Source organism: Ailuropoda melanoleuca, chromosome X (assembly GCF_002007445.2).
Source record: "Ailuropoda melanoleuca isolate Jingjing chromosome X, ASM200744v2, whole genome shotgun sequence".
Classification (NCBI taxonomy): domain Eukaryota; kingdom Metazoa; phylum Chordata; class Mammalia; order Carnivora; family Ursidae; genus Ailuropoda; species Ailuropoda melanoleuca.
The window spans coordinates 31,176,362-31,192,718 of record NC_048238.1 but is presented as its reverse complement, the minus strand read 5'-3'; the positions used below and the strand labels follow the sequence as shown (position 1 = coordinate 31,192,718).

Below are 16,357 nucleotides of genomic sequence, written 5' to 3'. Positions count from 1 at the left end.
GTATTGCATGGTGCACTGGGTGTTATATGCAACTAATGAAGCATCGAACTTTGCATCGGAATCCGGGGACGTACTGTATGGTGACTAACATAATAATAATAATAAAAAAAAGAATTGCAAATGACACTTAAAAAAAAAAAGAAAATGGGGTAGAGAAAGGAGAGAGGGTCAGAGCTGTTCATATTGTTTGGGAGTGGGGGACAGGTGACGGGCAGGAACTCATCAAGTGCTGGAAGGAACTAGCCTCTTGGAACCATGGAAACACAGAAAGATTGCTGAGTCAATATCATACTACTCGGAAATGATTTCTAAATCTGATTACTAAAATGGTCAGAAATAAAGCACAACCCGTTTATTTAAGAGGCTGGTGATAATGAGTATGATACTAGCATATAGAATTTTAAAAATTTAGATGAATACATTATTGGTTTCTTTGATCAATTAAAATGGGGGAGAGATATATATGTATATAAATTCTATTTTTAAATTTTAAGCATTTGAAACCTTATTAATAAAACAAATGATAATACTCCATGGTGTCCCAAAATCAGTATCAAAAAATGCTCCAGGGGCGCCTGGGTGGCACAGCGGTTAAGTATCTGCCTTTGACTCAAGGCATGATACCCGCGTTATGGGATCGCGCCCCACATCAGGCTCCTCCGCGATGAGCCTGCTTCTTCCTCTCCCACTCCCCCTGCTTGTGTTCCCTCTCTCGCTAGCTGTCTCTATCTCTGTCGAATAAATAAATAAAATCTTTAAAAAAAAAAGAAAAGAAAAGAAAAACGCTCCAGTAGTGGTAGGTTACTTGGCTTTCCAAATGTACTTACTGATGATCTGTTAACATCCAAGACAAAATTTTCAGGATTACTGTTTGTTGCTTGCAATTCTAAGGTCTCATGTGTAGGATTAATTAAAGGAATGATCTGAGCGACATACCTGAAAAGAAAAATGAAGTGAGTAAACTTGTTCATAAGCTTGTACAATGATAATTCTATAAACCTGAGGACTGTCATGGGTGGAACTGCATGCCCTAAAAAGATATATTTAAGTTCTAACTCCCAATACCTCAGAATGTGGCCTTATTTGGAAAGAGGGTCACTGCAGATGTAATTAGTGAAGATGCGATCATACTGGTGTAGGGTGGCTCTTATCCCTTAGGACTGGTGTCCTTATAAGAATATAATGTGGACACACATGAGAAGATGACCACAGGGCAACAGAGGTAGAGAGTGGAGTGATGCACCTCTAAGTCAAGAAGTACCAAGGACTGCTGGAAAGCACTAGAAGCCACAAGAGGAAAGGAAGCATTCTCTCTCACTGGTTTCAGATGGAACATGGTCCTGCTGAAAATTGGACTTCAAATTTCTAGCCTCCAGAACTGTAAGACAATATGTTTCTGTTGTTTCAATCCACCCAGGGTGTGGTACTTGTTATGACAGGTTTAGGAAACTAATACAATGACTTGTGTGAGTTTCAAAATAAAAATAATCATGCACAAACTAATGACATTTTGCTAAAATTAGTCCTTGATTTTCTATTTTTGAGACCAAACGTTATTCCACACTGGGTAGTGGAATATATCCCCGTTTTAGGAGCAATATTTACTCATTATTTTGTAACTGTTAAATTCGGGCAAAAAAGTTAACATAGTCTAGAAATAATAACAATGAGTAATAAATTCACAAAGTTCTGTCCATTACATTGAAAAGATCCAAACCAATGATGAGTAATACAAAAAAAAAAAAAAGAAAGAAAAAGAAAAAGAAAAAAATGTGGCAGGTATTTACACTCAAAGCAAAGAATAATCAAGAGGATTCATAATCCTCATTCTACCATCATTTCTAATACCTTTTGATGTATAGCATGAAAACTGTCATCCTGTAGAAATGCAAAGTAAAACCACACTGAGATACCACCTCACAGCTGTTAGGATGGCTGTTATTTAAAAAAACAGTAAGCGTTGGCAAGGATGTGGAGAAAATGGAACACTGGTACACCATTGATGGGAATGTAAATTGGTACAGCCACTATGGCAAACAATAGGAGGGTTCCTCAAAAAATCAAAAAATAAAACTACTATATGATCCAACAATTGGATCCCAACTATTGGGTATACACCAATTATTGGGTATATATCCAAAATTAATGAAATCAGTATCTTGAAGACATAACTGCACTCCCACATTAATTGCAGCATTATTCACAATTGCCAAGATATGGAAATAACCTAAATGTTCTTCTACAGATGAAAGGATAAATAAAACGTGAAATATACAATGAAATATTATTCAAACTTAAAAAAGAAGGAAATCCTGACATTTGCCACAACATGGATGAAACCTAGAGGACATTATGTTAGGTGAAATAACTCAGAGAGAGAAAGACAAATACTGTGTGCTCATTTATATGTGGAATCTAAAAAAGTGAAAAATAGTGTAGGCTCTGTGGGAATTAAAATCAATTTCATTACAAAGATTAATATAACTTGATGACATTTGAAATGGGCAAAGATACAAAAAGTAAGAAGTGTATGTATCCTGTGACTGCCAGTGGACCAAGGAGCAAAATATATAAACTTAAAGAGGTACTTGATTCATTGTTTACCCAGAAAAAGTTTTTCAATTGAATTGAATCTAATAAAGCTTCTCTTTAATTGCTAGTTTTCCCAATAATGAGAAATGAAGTTTGTAATTACAAATGTGTATACTGAGGATTGTTGATGCACATATTACTTATTACTTAGGGACAAAATTAAATTTCTTGAGTTTAAAATGTTGTTATACTTTTTCCTTAGGTTACTTATTTCTAAATAGTCATGATAAAATATTTTTTCATCAAGACTGTTTCAAACTTATTAATACAGAATAACAAGGGAAAATTAAAATAATATTACTTGTCAAATCAATTAAAAACAAGAAGGTAATTTAAAAAAATATTTATTTATTTTGAGAGCGAGCAAGCAAGCGAGCAAGTGTGTGGAGGAGCAGAGGGAGAGAAAAGTATCCTAAAGCAGACTCCCTGCTAGCACAGAGCCCTATTTGGGGCTCGATGCCAAGATCCTGAGATCATGACCTGAGCCGAAATCAAGAGTCAGCCACTTACCCAAATGAGCCACCCAGATGCACCAAGAAGGTAATTTAAATGTGAACCAAGTGGTAGCACCTTAAAAACCAGTTCTAGGATGAAGCGTATGTGTGAACTCTGAATTATTTTTTTCAACTTCTTGTGAGTCTTAAACTCTTTCAAAATAAAAAGACACTAAAAAAACACAGTGCCAGGACGCCCGGGTGGCTCAGTCAGTTAAGTGTCTGACTCCTGATTTCAGCTCATGTCATGATCTCAGGGTTGTGAGACTGAGCCCCGTGTCAGGCTCTGTGCTGAGTGGATTGTCCGCTTGAGATTATCTCTCTCCCTCTCCCTCTGACCCTCCCCCTACCCATGCTCTCTCTCTCTAAATAGATAAATCATAAAAAAAAAAAAAAAAAGACAGTGTGGAATACCAGTAACGAGAAAATACCATGAACCACTAAGAAGAACGCACTTAATAATAAAAGGATAAAACAAAAAATGCCTCCAGGATGTAAAGGTTCATGGGGTTACTGAATTCAATTAATTTCATTTTGCAAATTATTTAGTAAGTGACCACTACCATTCTGAAACTCATTAATATTAATCAGTAAAGCAAATCATAGATTATAATTAAGTCTGTCTCTGACTTAAAAGTGCAGAGTCTGACTACTTACTCTACTCGTCTCTGCTTACACTTGACATTAACCTGGGAACAACTAAATAATGTATCTCTAACATGAATATTTCTGCTGTACTCCAGGCTTTTTCTCAAACTTCCTACTCATCATTCAGATGTTGAATAGAAACTTCAAATTTACAGGTCCCAAGCTGAGCTCTTGATACCTACCCTCAAACCAGCTTTTCTTCTAGTCTTCTCTATCTCAGTTAACGCCACATCTTTAGTTCCCATTGCTCAGGTCAAAAACTTTAGTGTCATCCATGTCCTGCTGTTTTCCTTATGCCTCAAATATTAGTAGTTAGCAAAACTCATTAGCTCTACTTTAAAAAATAAACCATAACTGAACACTTCTCTTCACACTCACTGGCAATCCTCTGGTCCCAACCTGCTATCATCTTGGCCCTGAATTAGTGTCATGATCTCCTAACTGACGTTTCTCTGACATCACACACAGATATCAATTTCAGGTACATTGTGGATCTAAGTATGAGAGGTATAGACAATGTATTTTTTGAGAAATAACATAGAAGTTCTTAATGATGTTGTAATATGGAAGAACTGGAGAAAACAAAGAGGCTGATAAACTACGTTAAAATTCAGAATGTAATGTTGTTAAAAGACTCCATTAAGAGACTGAAAAGGAAATTCACAAGATAAGAAAAGGTAATTGCAACATATATAACCCACAAAGGCTTATAGCCAATATATATAAGGAACTATGATATAAAGGAAAATACAAACTAATAGTAAAATTGTCAAGGGACATGAACAAAAATTTCAAACATATGGCAGGTGCTCAACTTCATTAGTCATGAGAGAAATGTAAATTAAAAGTACACTGACATGCACTATATGGGGGCTAACTGAACATAATAAAAAAGAAAAGGAAGGAAGGAAGGAAGGAAGGAAGAAAGAAAGAAAAAAGAAAGAAAGAGAAAAGAAAGAGAAGAGAAAAGAAAAGAAAAGAAAAGGAAAAGAAAAGAAAAGAAAAGAAAAGAAAAGAAAAGAAAAGAAAAGAAAAGAAAAGAACATTGACATAGGAGTGCCTGTCTGGCTCAGTCAGAAGAGTGTGTGACTCTTGATCTCAGGGTTGTGAGTTTGAGCCCCATGTTGGGTATAGAGATTACTCAAAAACAAAATCTGAAGGGGTGCCTGGGTGGCTCAGGTAGGCTCTGACTCTTGATTTCAGTTCCACGATCTCAGGGTCATGGGAACAAGCTCTGCATCGGGCTCTAGGCTCAATGCAGAGTCTGTTGGGGCTCTCTTTCTCCCTCTTTCTCTGCCCCTCCCCTGCTCTCTCCCTCTCCCCCTCCCAAGTAAATAAACAAATCTTTTTTAAAAAATCTTAAAAAAATAAAAGTACATTGACATACCACTTTACACACATCACAATGGTTAAAATTAGTCTCACAATACCCACGTTCTTGAGGATGTGAAGCAACTACAATTCATAAATGGCCAGTGAAGTGTAAATAAGTACTACCAATTTTGAACTGTTTGTTGTTATACACTAAATTAAAGTGATATTGCATTCCTATGTTTGTACCCAATAGAAATGAGCACAAATGTGCAACAAAAGCATATATAATGTTATAAACAACATGTTTCATAATTTATCAAACCGGGGGGAAAAACCCCAAGTCGATCAACAATAAAAAGTAATTTTTTTTGCAGCAATGAAAATAAATGAAGAATGCCACATAGAACAACACGAATGGGTCAATAAGCCCTGACTATCATTTTACAGCCTCACATTCAAATATGAGCGAGGGGAGCTGGGTGGCTCGGTGGGTTAAGTGTCCAACTCCTGATTTTGACTCAGGTCATGATCTCAGGGTCGTGAGTCTGAGACCCCATTGGGCTCCGCACTCAACAGGGAGTCTGCCTGAGATTCTCTCTTTCCCTCTGCCCCTCCCCCCCCACTCTCTCTCTCTCTCGATTAAATAAATAAATCTTTAAATATGAGCAAAACAAGTAAACTTTTGAGTAGGAAAAAAGGACAACAAAATTTATAATCAAAGACAACAACCATGACCTCTTAAAATGACCATTCATATTTAAAGCATATCAGAAAAAAAATTACTAACATGAAATAAGAACAGAACGTTATAATTAAAAAAAAAAACCAAAAATATGTAAAAGAAACATCCAAACAACAGCAACAAAAATGGTGTTGGATGTTGATAGCTGACATGAAAATTCAACAGAAAGAACGGAAGATAAATTCAGGTAATCTATCTGAATGCAAAAGCACAGATGTTGGTATAAAAAAATAAGACCAAAAAATAAGAAAATTTAAATAGCCCCCAACTTCTAAAACTAAAACATAGATGTTGTAGGAAGAGAGAAAATAGATGGGATAATTTGAGACTTCCAGAAACTGAAAGTCATGTGTTTCCATATGGAAAGAGACCCCAACTACCTAGAAAAATGTATGAAAATAAAGCCACACCAATTTATCAAACATTTTAGACATTGGACACAATTAACAGCCATGCAAACTTCCAAAGAGGATAAGGATCCAGAATAAGGCTGGCTAATAAAGTAGTTACTATCAAACATCTATTAATATTATGCAACTTTTAATTATATACAGTATGACTCAGATAAAAAGAAATTATGCTTTAGAACAACATGACCAAAAGTAACAAGAACTCAAAAAGAAAGAAAAGGTGAGCACCTTTTAGTGGAATAAAAAAAAAAAAAAAAAGACTGTAAAACTGGTTGTGCTAAATATTTTCACATAAGTGTATTATATTTGTTAATAATTTTCTATACATATATAGTTTTCATACATTAGTATATTTTTAAAACAAGAATAAATATAAAACTAGAAATAAGTTTGTTAGTAAGTTAAAGCAGACACTGCTGGCACCCTACCCAGTTCCCCTAGAAGATTTTTCCCAGTTCACTCACTACCCTCAGACCCCAACTTCTACATTCTTGCTGTTCATCTTCCATCTGAGGCCGTCAAATGATTGCCCTTGGGTCCTGCGGCCTCCTCCACTGTACAGACAGAAGTACCTGGGAGTTTATACCTCTTCCCAAAGAAGCTTATAGTGACTAGTACGGGAAGTCAAAAGCCAAGCATCTTTGCATCAAGACAGGATAAACTCTGAGATGTGATTTATGCTACACAGCTCTCTGCAGGATCAGATAGTCTGGGACTGTACCTGCAATCACATCCTTGCTTAGCTTCTTCCCTTTTCTTATCCTGCTTCCCCTAGTCTCTCACTGATCGTTTTAATGAGACCACTTCCTTAATAAATCACTTGCTACAGATTTATTTAGCGCAGATCTGGCACTGGGAGAATTCAATACTCTTCTGGAGTGCTAAGGGAGAGAAATTAACAAAGAGGTACTGATTTGCCCACTAGAACACATGCTCTTTAATAGTACGAATTGTGTATTGTCCTCTGGACAAAAAAAATCTAAGACCTAAAGTTTCATTAGTCAGTGGTGACTGAAATGCAGGAAAGACAAGTTGCAATGGCAACAAAAACAAGAATACTGGAGGATCTACTGTGCCATTAAAATCAGCCCAATACTATAAGTTATATTTAATTAAAAGCCCTTCATGTTTTTATTTTTATTGTTTCTTTTACATATGGTAGTTCCAGGGTATTTTAGGTTTGCCTTCAGGCCTAACATGCTGTATTTTGTTTGAATTAAGATTGCACCAAATCCTCTTGCAGACCTGCATATCTCCTAATCACCCTTTGTTAAGTTTGTTAACACAATTATGTATGCTACTGCAATATGAAGCAGGAAAGAGGCCAAAGGATATTTCTGCTAGAGAATGTAGAGACTTTGGCATGTTTTTATATTAGCAAATGCTATTTATTTGTTTCAAGATCATTATCTTTTAAAGGTTTGTAGGGCAAATCTTTGGATTTCCATTGGATTTTCTACATAGATCCACTAGTTTGAATCTGGGAAATTGTATACAAGAACATTCTCCTTAGTCTCTTTCCTACATTTAGTGACCTAGGGCAAATCACTTAGCATCTGTAAACCTCAGTTACCCCATTTGAAACTGAGGCAAATCCTGCTAATAGGCATATTAGTCTTAAAAAACATTCATGTAGTTTATATCTGTGAACAATATAGTAACTTTTGAATCTAGAACTTCCTTTCAAGATGATATGGCTCAAAAATCCCCATCCTGAGTGAAAAAAATTGTGACTCTGAGATGATGATAATGAATGTATTTGACACACATTAGAAACCAAATGATTTCAAGAATATTTGATTTAATAAGGACCTTTATTATTAAGCTATGAGGGATTACTTCACCTTTATATGGAATTATTCTATAGTAATTTATGGAAGCATGTTTTCAATTGTATCTGACATAATAATCAAAACTGCTCACTAAAATATTAAATAAATAAATGTCACCTTGAGCTTTATATAACTCTGATCTGAGACCCATAAACTATTTAGAATTCATTAATACTATAATTCTATTTGTTTCATATTGGATTTCCATTCCTCAATAAAATGTAATCTCTATAGAGTTATTAAAAATCAATCAATCAATCAATAAAAATAAAAGTAGGAATTGTGGGGCGCCTGGGTGGCTCAGCTGGTTGAGTGCCTGACTCTTGGTTTCAGCTCAGGTCACGATCTCAGGGTCTTGAGCGTGAGCCCCATGTCAGGCTCCTCACTCAGCAGAGAGTCTGCTTCTATCCCTCTCCCTTTGCCGCTCCCCCTGCTCATGCGCTCTCTCTCTCAAATAAATAAATAACTCTTAAAAAACAATAAAAGTCAGAATTGTGATTTGGTTACCCCCATGTACTAGCATCAAACCTGGTACCAGACATGTAATAAGAGTGCAACCATGTAAATGTAAATGCTCATATATCTCAAGGGCACATGGCTTTAGCCAAGTGACCAAGTATTCTCCACTGTCCATTGCTGACCCCCTGCTTTGCCTTGACCAAACTTTAGTCAGCCTTCTATGTTTCATATGGGCCCCTGAGCTTGGCTTGTCCCCAAGCCTGAGCAAGCACAAATAAAGTGGAACATGCCTCCTTCCTTGGCTTCTCCTGGGAATCGGCTTACCACACGGCGACTCTTTTCCTATCAGTCGCCACCAGTCGTTTTCCTTTCCTTGTCCAGCTTTCCCTCCCAAGAGTCTGTTTATCTCCTCTTGTCCCACCTTTAGCTTTTCCTGTTTGATTTTTTGAGACGCTTGCAGGTTTCTGAGATCTAGGTTCTCCAACTATTTCAATAGTCCCTTTCTCTCCCTTGCAATAATCATTTTGAATAAAAGCCTTTCCTTACTAAGTACTAAGTTGTTTTTTCCTTCATGTAAGTTTTCCATGGGGGTAGTTTAAATATCCAACCTTCCATGGGAAAGAAAATCAATTACTAAAAATATATTTATGTCTTATCAAAAAAGATTACGTAGATTACGATAATATTCTTTTAGATAAACTTTTTTGCTTCCATGAAATAATTTTATCTATTAAATAGAACTTACTTTCCAAGGTCACATTGTATTTCTGGTATTATGGTTGGTTTCGGTAATTCAGTAGTTAATCTCAGTAAATACCAGAACTCGAGAGCCACATCAGGCTGAAAAATAACGCTGGTGGAGAAAAATATACAAAATCTTGTCAGTGGTTTTAGTTTGTGTAATAAAATTGGCAGAAAAAAATCCTAAACAGGTGGTTTCAAATATAATATTTGACAACTGCTCTGTGATACATTCTACTATTGTTTTAGATGTATTATTAAGTTTTTGGAGAGAAGATCACTTCATTATTCAGAAAAAGTGTCACCATTAATATCTGTTTAATAAATACCTGTTGAATGAATGAAAAATATTTAAACGTTAATGAATTCAAATGTCTTGCAGGAGCAATAACAAGGAAAGTCCTGTTTTCTCTGATTAAATCCAATTTAGTTCATTGAATTAAACCCACAGTGTATATTTTCATGTGAAGGCTATCAAGTGACAGGCAACTCTGGAGACCTTCCTTTATCAGCATGTACTCACTTTTGGGGGAAACAGAACCTGTGACAATCTAAAAGTATAACTGGAAAAAAATAAATAAAATTATAACTGGGCTGCTATCTCACCGCTGTCATCTTTTATTTGAGTAGACTTGAACAAGTCACTTAAAATCATTTTGAAGACTTTATTTCAAAGGATCAACAATAAAATAAAACGCCGCACTCAAACCGTACCTTTCATCTCTACAGCCTGTAGTCGCTGGAGAATACTGTACGACATAGTTGATACATTTTAGCGGAGGCAGTGTAAGTTCCTTGAGTCCATTAAGGGCAGCATTGGATAACTGCACATCTAAGTGAATCATTCTCTTTTTTGGATTAGAGAGAGGTATTTCAATGTAAATGCTCTCCTAGAATTACAGAGCAAATATATAATCAGCTCTTAGTGTCAGCATAGAGTGAGCCAATGTTCTATAAAAGCGAATGCAAAGAAAACTTAAGGCTATTTGTTTTATTTTTCTCTTTGATCCACTATTAAATATATCTCACTTACTTTTAATCTCTTGTATGTTTTTCTTGACTCGGCTTAGTAAATGGTATTTTTTTCAACAACAAATACTCCAAGACATCCATCTAGCTAAATGCTAAGGAAAGTGTAAAATTACATTTAAAATACAGTTTTCTTCAATATCATTATTACCATGAGGTCCATTTGTCAATGTTTTCTCTAGCTGTGGTACTCAAACTTTAGAATGCATAAGAATCATCTGCAGAGGTTGCTAAAAAATAAATTACTGGCCCCCTGCCCCAAAGACTCTGATTCAGTAGCTATGGGATGGGGCCTGATGGTATGCATTTCTCAAAAGTTCTGCTGATCCAGAGGACACATGTTCAGTACCTCTGTATATCAGCATCAAGTGCTAGGGAAAAGCTGAACTAAGAAGACAAATTATGCTGATAATACCACTACCTTCTTGTTTAGATTCTTTCCTTCCATTCTGGTTTCTCCTGTCCTGCCTCCCCTAGCTACATCCACTCAGCCCTGGAAGGTACTCTTCAGGTTCCAAGACATTTCTTGATCCCCAGTCTGACCCATTCTGGCTAATGAGTTATATTTCATTCCATTACAGCCATGATCTCCACTGTAGTAAAAGCCATTAATTGAAAAAAAAAGTGTTAAAGGTGATTAATAGACAGGACATATCTCAGTCTTGAACAAAGACGAGTTGTCTATAATGCCTTAACCTAATGAAATGGAAAATGTTAGCGTTTCAGTCATAATTCAAAGCTTGGTAATGGACGTACTTCAGGACTTGGAGGCATTTTGAAACTTATCACATTACAGAAACGACAAAAACCACTTCGATACTAAGCTGGTAGGGACAGGTGGTAGCGGGAAGAGAGTTATTCACAAAGAATATCTTCAAGATAGACATTACAGCTTCACCCAAGGAATGAACATTTGTTGATTACCGATATATAAATAAATGAGTGGATAAATGTTACGTTTTAGGGGAATAGGAAATAGCATTGAGTGTGGTGAACAACATCTGGTAAAGAGAGATGAAAAACAAGAATACCTACAAATTTACAATTAAATCGGGATATCATTTATTACAAATCAGATTTAATTATAAATGCATTGGAAAATGGCTATCTACAATAGTTTCAGGAGATATTAGAATCACGGATTTCTAAAATATGTGGGCATTTAAATTGCTATAGTAAAATAACTAATGTTCATAATTAGAGAAGGAAAAATAAAAATATAAAATGAAAAAAACCCAATAATGACATTATTTCACAGAGTTTATCATTTCCTACGCAATCTGAAGTATTTCATGAGACTTCCAGAATTTAGCCTCCTTGGAAGTTTCTAAGGGTCAAAACAAATCAACATTAAACCATATGTCAGGATAACAAATATAAACAACCATATATTGGCCTAGAAACTTTGTCCAGGTCTTTAGACAGAAAACTGAAATGAGATGTCTTTGGACTACACATTTGTCCTGGTCTATTACTCAGATAGTTCTCAGAGAAGGTCACTGTCAGTTCAATCCCTACTCTTCCCACATGTAACATTCTCTGATGTCTTCTATTCTCTTTTGTTCTATTCTACTTCCTAAAAAAAAAAATAATGCTCGTTTTGAACCACTCACATTTTTTTGAGACCTATACATTGAAAAACTCTGGTCTAAAGAGGAATGAAGTACTGGAATATCGAATTGCTTTATGTCTCATCACATATAGACTTTGAACACAAAGTAAAACAAAACCCCTTTCAATCTACTGTCATCGCTGCGAACTAGAAGCCATATAACAGAAGCGCGCCCTAGTGTTACAAATGTGCTACATTCTATGGTTGGCCAAAGCTTAAGAGATGAAAAACAGGATGGCAGCTCTGGGGCACTTGTGTAACAGCCTCTCTTTGACACATCCATGGCAAATATCCCTACTGAATCACTTCCCTCTTATCCAGTAGGTCTGGACACCCCCTCAAAATTGAGCAGCCTTCCAGAGAGCAATCGTTAATTGCTTCGAACTACCTGCACCAAATCAGTACTGCAGTCTCTAGGGAAAGCCCCCAATGGAATTCTCTGGGGCCTCAAAACCAGCAATAGACTCAATAGAAATGAATGTTTCATTATAGTAAAAAGCTTTAAGTTTCCAATTAATTAAGAATGCTGTATTTCTAGTCTGGTAAAATACATGTCAAATTTAACTGCAATATTATAAAAAATATTTCTAACTTTCATTATAATTTGAATATTTTCTTTTAAGTTTAAATAGATAAAAACCCCTAAATTACACCTTTAAAATATAGTATTGTATGAATAATCTCTTTTAAATATACATCTGCCAAAATACTGTCAAAATTAATTTAGACAAGATTAATATTCTAACTATATTTCTTAAGGCCATAAAAATTAGATATTTCTTTAAATATTTCATGCACTCAGTAAGTTTAAGAGATTTTTGTCATTCATCATTTGATGAGATGATCCAAATTTGTAAGTTTATTCTTGAAATACCTCCTTTGTGTTAGCTCTATAACCCAAAAATACATAACTATTTTCAACACATGAAACAATGTATAAACAAGTCATCTGCAAAAATGGTTAATAGTCTTATTGTCTAAGGCATCCTGCCACCCCCATTCCATTTTATGACAAATAACTTTCACTCAATAGGAAGAATAAAGCCTGCTGAATTTCTGTGACTACACTCTCTATATAAAAGGCGTGAAATATTTGGCTAGTGTATGTCCTGCCAATGGCGTGTTCTTCCACTTTGATAAGTGGTTTTATAAGAATAAAACCACTCAGTTATAAGAATAACTCTCTCCCCATTTTAGAATTAAATGTATATCAATTTGGACTGATTTTGTTTTTGAAATTCAATGGAGATAGTGATTTTTTTTTTGTCTTTTGTCTTTATATGGCCTCTTCTGGGTGCAGTGATAGCATTCCTTTATAAGGTGTTTAGTATTTTTCTCTGGATTGTACATAAGGAATATTTTAGCTAACATAATGACTGCTTAAAGAAATTGCTTCCATTTTTCTTAATCCTTTTGTAAAAGAATAAATTATGTATATTTAATCCTGTGGAATATAAGTAAAGATTTTAAACCATGAAGACATTCATAGATGTTGAAATTTAGAACACTGAAAAAATTCACTCAGCTAAGATTGGAATATGTTTAAAATACGTACAAACAGGTGTACTGAATTTTGCAAATTATAAACTTTTTCAGAGGAAGTTTGAAAACCTATATTCATTTTAATTTTTTAAAAATTTTCTTTCTTTCTTTCTTTCTTTCTTTCTTTCTTTCTTTCTTTCTTTCTTTTTCTTCTTTCCTTCCTTCCTTCGAAAGGAAGGGGGGGTAGATGGAGAGGGGCAGAGAGAGAATCTTAAGCGGGCTCCACTCCCAGTGCAGATTCCGAAAGGGGGCTCTATCTCACAACCCTGAGATCATGACCTGAGCTGAAATTAAGAGTCAGATGCTTAACTGACTGAGCCCCCCAGGCGACCCCCCCCCCCGCCAATATTCATTCTAAAACAAATATAAAATATTTTCAGGAGTACCTGGGTGGCTCAGTCGGTTAAGCATCTCACTTTGTCTCAGGTCATGGTCTTGGGGTCCTGGGATCAGGCCCCTCGTGCGGCTCCGTGCTCAGCGGGGAGTCTGCTTGTCCCTCTCCCTCTGCCCACCCCCCACCCTGCTCATGCTCTTTCTCTCTCATTCATAAATAAATAAATAAATCGTTAAAAAATATTTTCAGTGTCTAAATATAATTTATATGCTTATTATTTTCTTAAAATAGAAGAAACATTTTGAGAGATTTAAAAACAGGTCAGGTCATTCCCCTCATTCCACTCTCTAGTGGCTTCTTGTTGCACACATGGAATAACATCTCATCTTGCCCTCTGAATTCCTGCAAGACGTGGCCCTGCTGGTACCTCTGACCACCCCCCCACACTGCCCCCGACCACTGCCATTTCTGTCCAAGCTCCAGCCTCACAAGCATCTTTTCTGTTCCTGGAATGCCTGGGCTCCTACCTACTATCTCCCGTTCCACCAAGCTCATTTTGTTCCGAGGGCTGCTATATTTGTCAGTTGCTCTACCTGGGTACATTTCCCCAGTCTTCATGCCACAGTCAACAAAACTCTGGACTATTTTTCTTGGTACAATTATCACTAAACTTAGCTTAGGCATTTATAATCACCATAACAGATACACTGAATGGACTAAACTTGGTAGAGTATCATCTGAAAACGGTTTCTCTACCACTACTGATCTCCAAACCTGGCAGAATCTCCCTTTCTCCACCTCATTGTTTTCTCAGGATAGTTCCCGATGCCAGAGAAGTCTTGTCAGATCCTTAGAGAGGTACAAAATCGATCAACACTTCCATTTCATAGCCAATGAATGTTTTTCCTGACCTTTCCTCCTGCTTTACCCCCTCCCTACCCCCAGGACATGTAGTAATTTTTCTGACTGTGAGGAAGAAGGTAGACCTGCTCTTTTCAAGCCCTTGCTCTAACTTCCTCTCCTGTAATCACTATGTTAATATGGCTCTTTCAGGTTACAGAATGAAGATGGGATGAGAGGTAAAAGAACAAAGGCCATTTACTTAATTGATACTGATTGATCTTTTCCAGTTGACTTTCTAGGTCCTTCTGTCTTTCTAGCATTACCCCATGTAGACTTTTTCTCCTGGGTTCTTCTCACTCTAGTAGAATGTATGTTGAGCAGATCTTTTTAAAATAGCCCAAGTCCAGTCTCCTTGCACTGAGTAGAATCCACTTTGATCTACAAGGTCTTGTCATGTACCAGTGGAAGTGCAGCTGCTGTCACTCTAGCCATTTTCCCTCCATCCACGGTCCAGTCTTTTAGCAAGAACTCACCAAAATCCAATGGGCATTAAGCTGTCAGTTTCCACTCCTTAAAGAAGCCACTCTCCCTTTCTTTGTGTTCTGGCCAACACATACAAAAGCTGGATGTGTGTGATAGGCTAAAGATCTCTCATCTTTCTTGACATGGCAGAAATATCCCTTCAGCAAAATTCTGTGCTCCCCTTCATAATATGAAGACATCATTGGGCAGGAGCTGCCCAACCAGAGGTAATATTTCCCAAACTCTCTTGCTTCCAGGCATAGCCATATGACTAGCTCTCTCCCACAGTATGTGGGTGGAAGTGATACGTGCTGCCTGTGTGAGGACATGATTAAGAAACCAGTGGAGGGGCGCCTGGGTGGCACAGCGGTTAAGCGTCTGCCTTCGGCTCAGGGCGTGATCCCGGCGTTGTGGGATCGAGCCCCCACGTCAGGCTCCTCTGCTATGAGCCTGCTTCTTCCTCTCCCTCTCCCCCTGCTTGTGTTCCCTCTCTCGCTGGCTGTCTCTATCTCTGTTGAATAAAAAAAAAAAATTAAAAAAAAAAAAAAAAGAAACCAGTGGAAATTCTTTTCCATCTCCATCTATATGCAGGAACTGCTGAATTCCTAAAGGTTGATGGAAGCACAATATGGGAGGAGGCTGGTTCACAACATGGCAGACACCACCAACCAACTGGGAACAAGTGCACCAGAGTGTTACAATTATTAAGGATTTCTATTGTGTTAGGCCACTGAAATGTTGGAGTTGGTCAAGACAGCTAAAAACACCATAACTAAAATGTTTAGTGAGTCCTTAATAAATGGCATATCAGCATCTTTCATAACATGGAGACAGAATTATCTATGGTTCTCAGGTTTGTGTCTTTATTTGAAAATGTTAAGACAAGAGAAAAACTTCCCATGAAATATCTTTTTTCAATGTTATTTTTGTTTTCTGTCTGACTCCACTAGAATGTTAGCTCCATGTAAATAAGGGCCTTGTTTGTGACATTCATCACTGTTCCTCAGCATCTAGAATAGCGCAAAGGATACCAGAGACAATAAATACTCGTTAAAGAAGAAACGTGAAATTTATAAGAGACTTCAGTGTTTGTATATAAACCTAATAATGGTTAATACATCTGATATTCTGGATACATTGAACTACATAATATAGCAACCACTGATAAAATCTTAGAAGGAGTTTAAAAATCTCAAGTTAACCTAGGCTACCTCCTCTCATGAAAGTTATTGTTAAGGACAGC

General features: G+C 36.6%; 1 protein-coding gene across 1 annotated transcript in view; it reads right to left on the bottom strand.

Annotated features, from left to right (window-relative positions):
- CFAP47 (cilia and flagella associated protein 47) overlaps positions 1-16,357 on the bottom strand; it is a 484,475-nt gene that overhangs the window by 115,213 nt on the left and 352,905 nt on the right. Inside the window, exons 52-54 of the mRNA XM_034649559.1 lie at positions 9,947-10,122; positions 9,237-9,344; positions 828-936 (exon numbers count right to left, since the gene is read on the bottom strand). Of these exons, the coding sequence (XP_034505450.1) occupies positions 828-936; positions 9,237-9,344; positions 9,947-10,122 (393 nt within the window). The remainder of the gene's footprint in view (positions 1-827; positions 937-9,236; positions 9,345-9,946; positions 10,123-16,357) is intronic.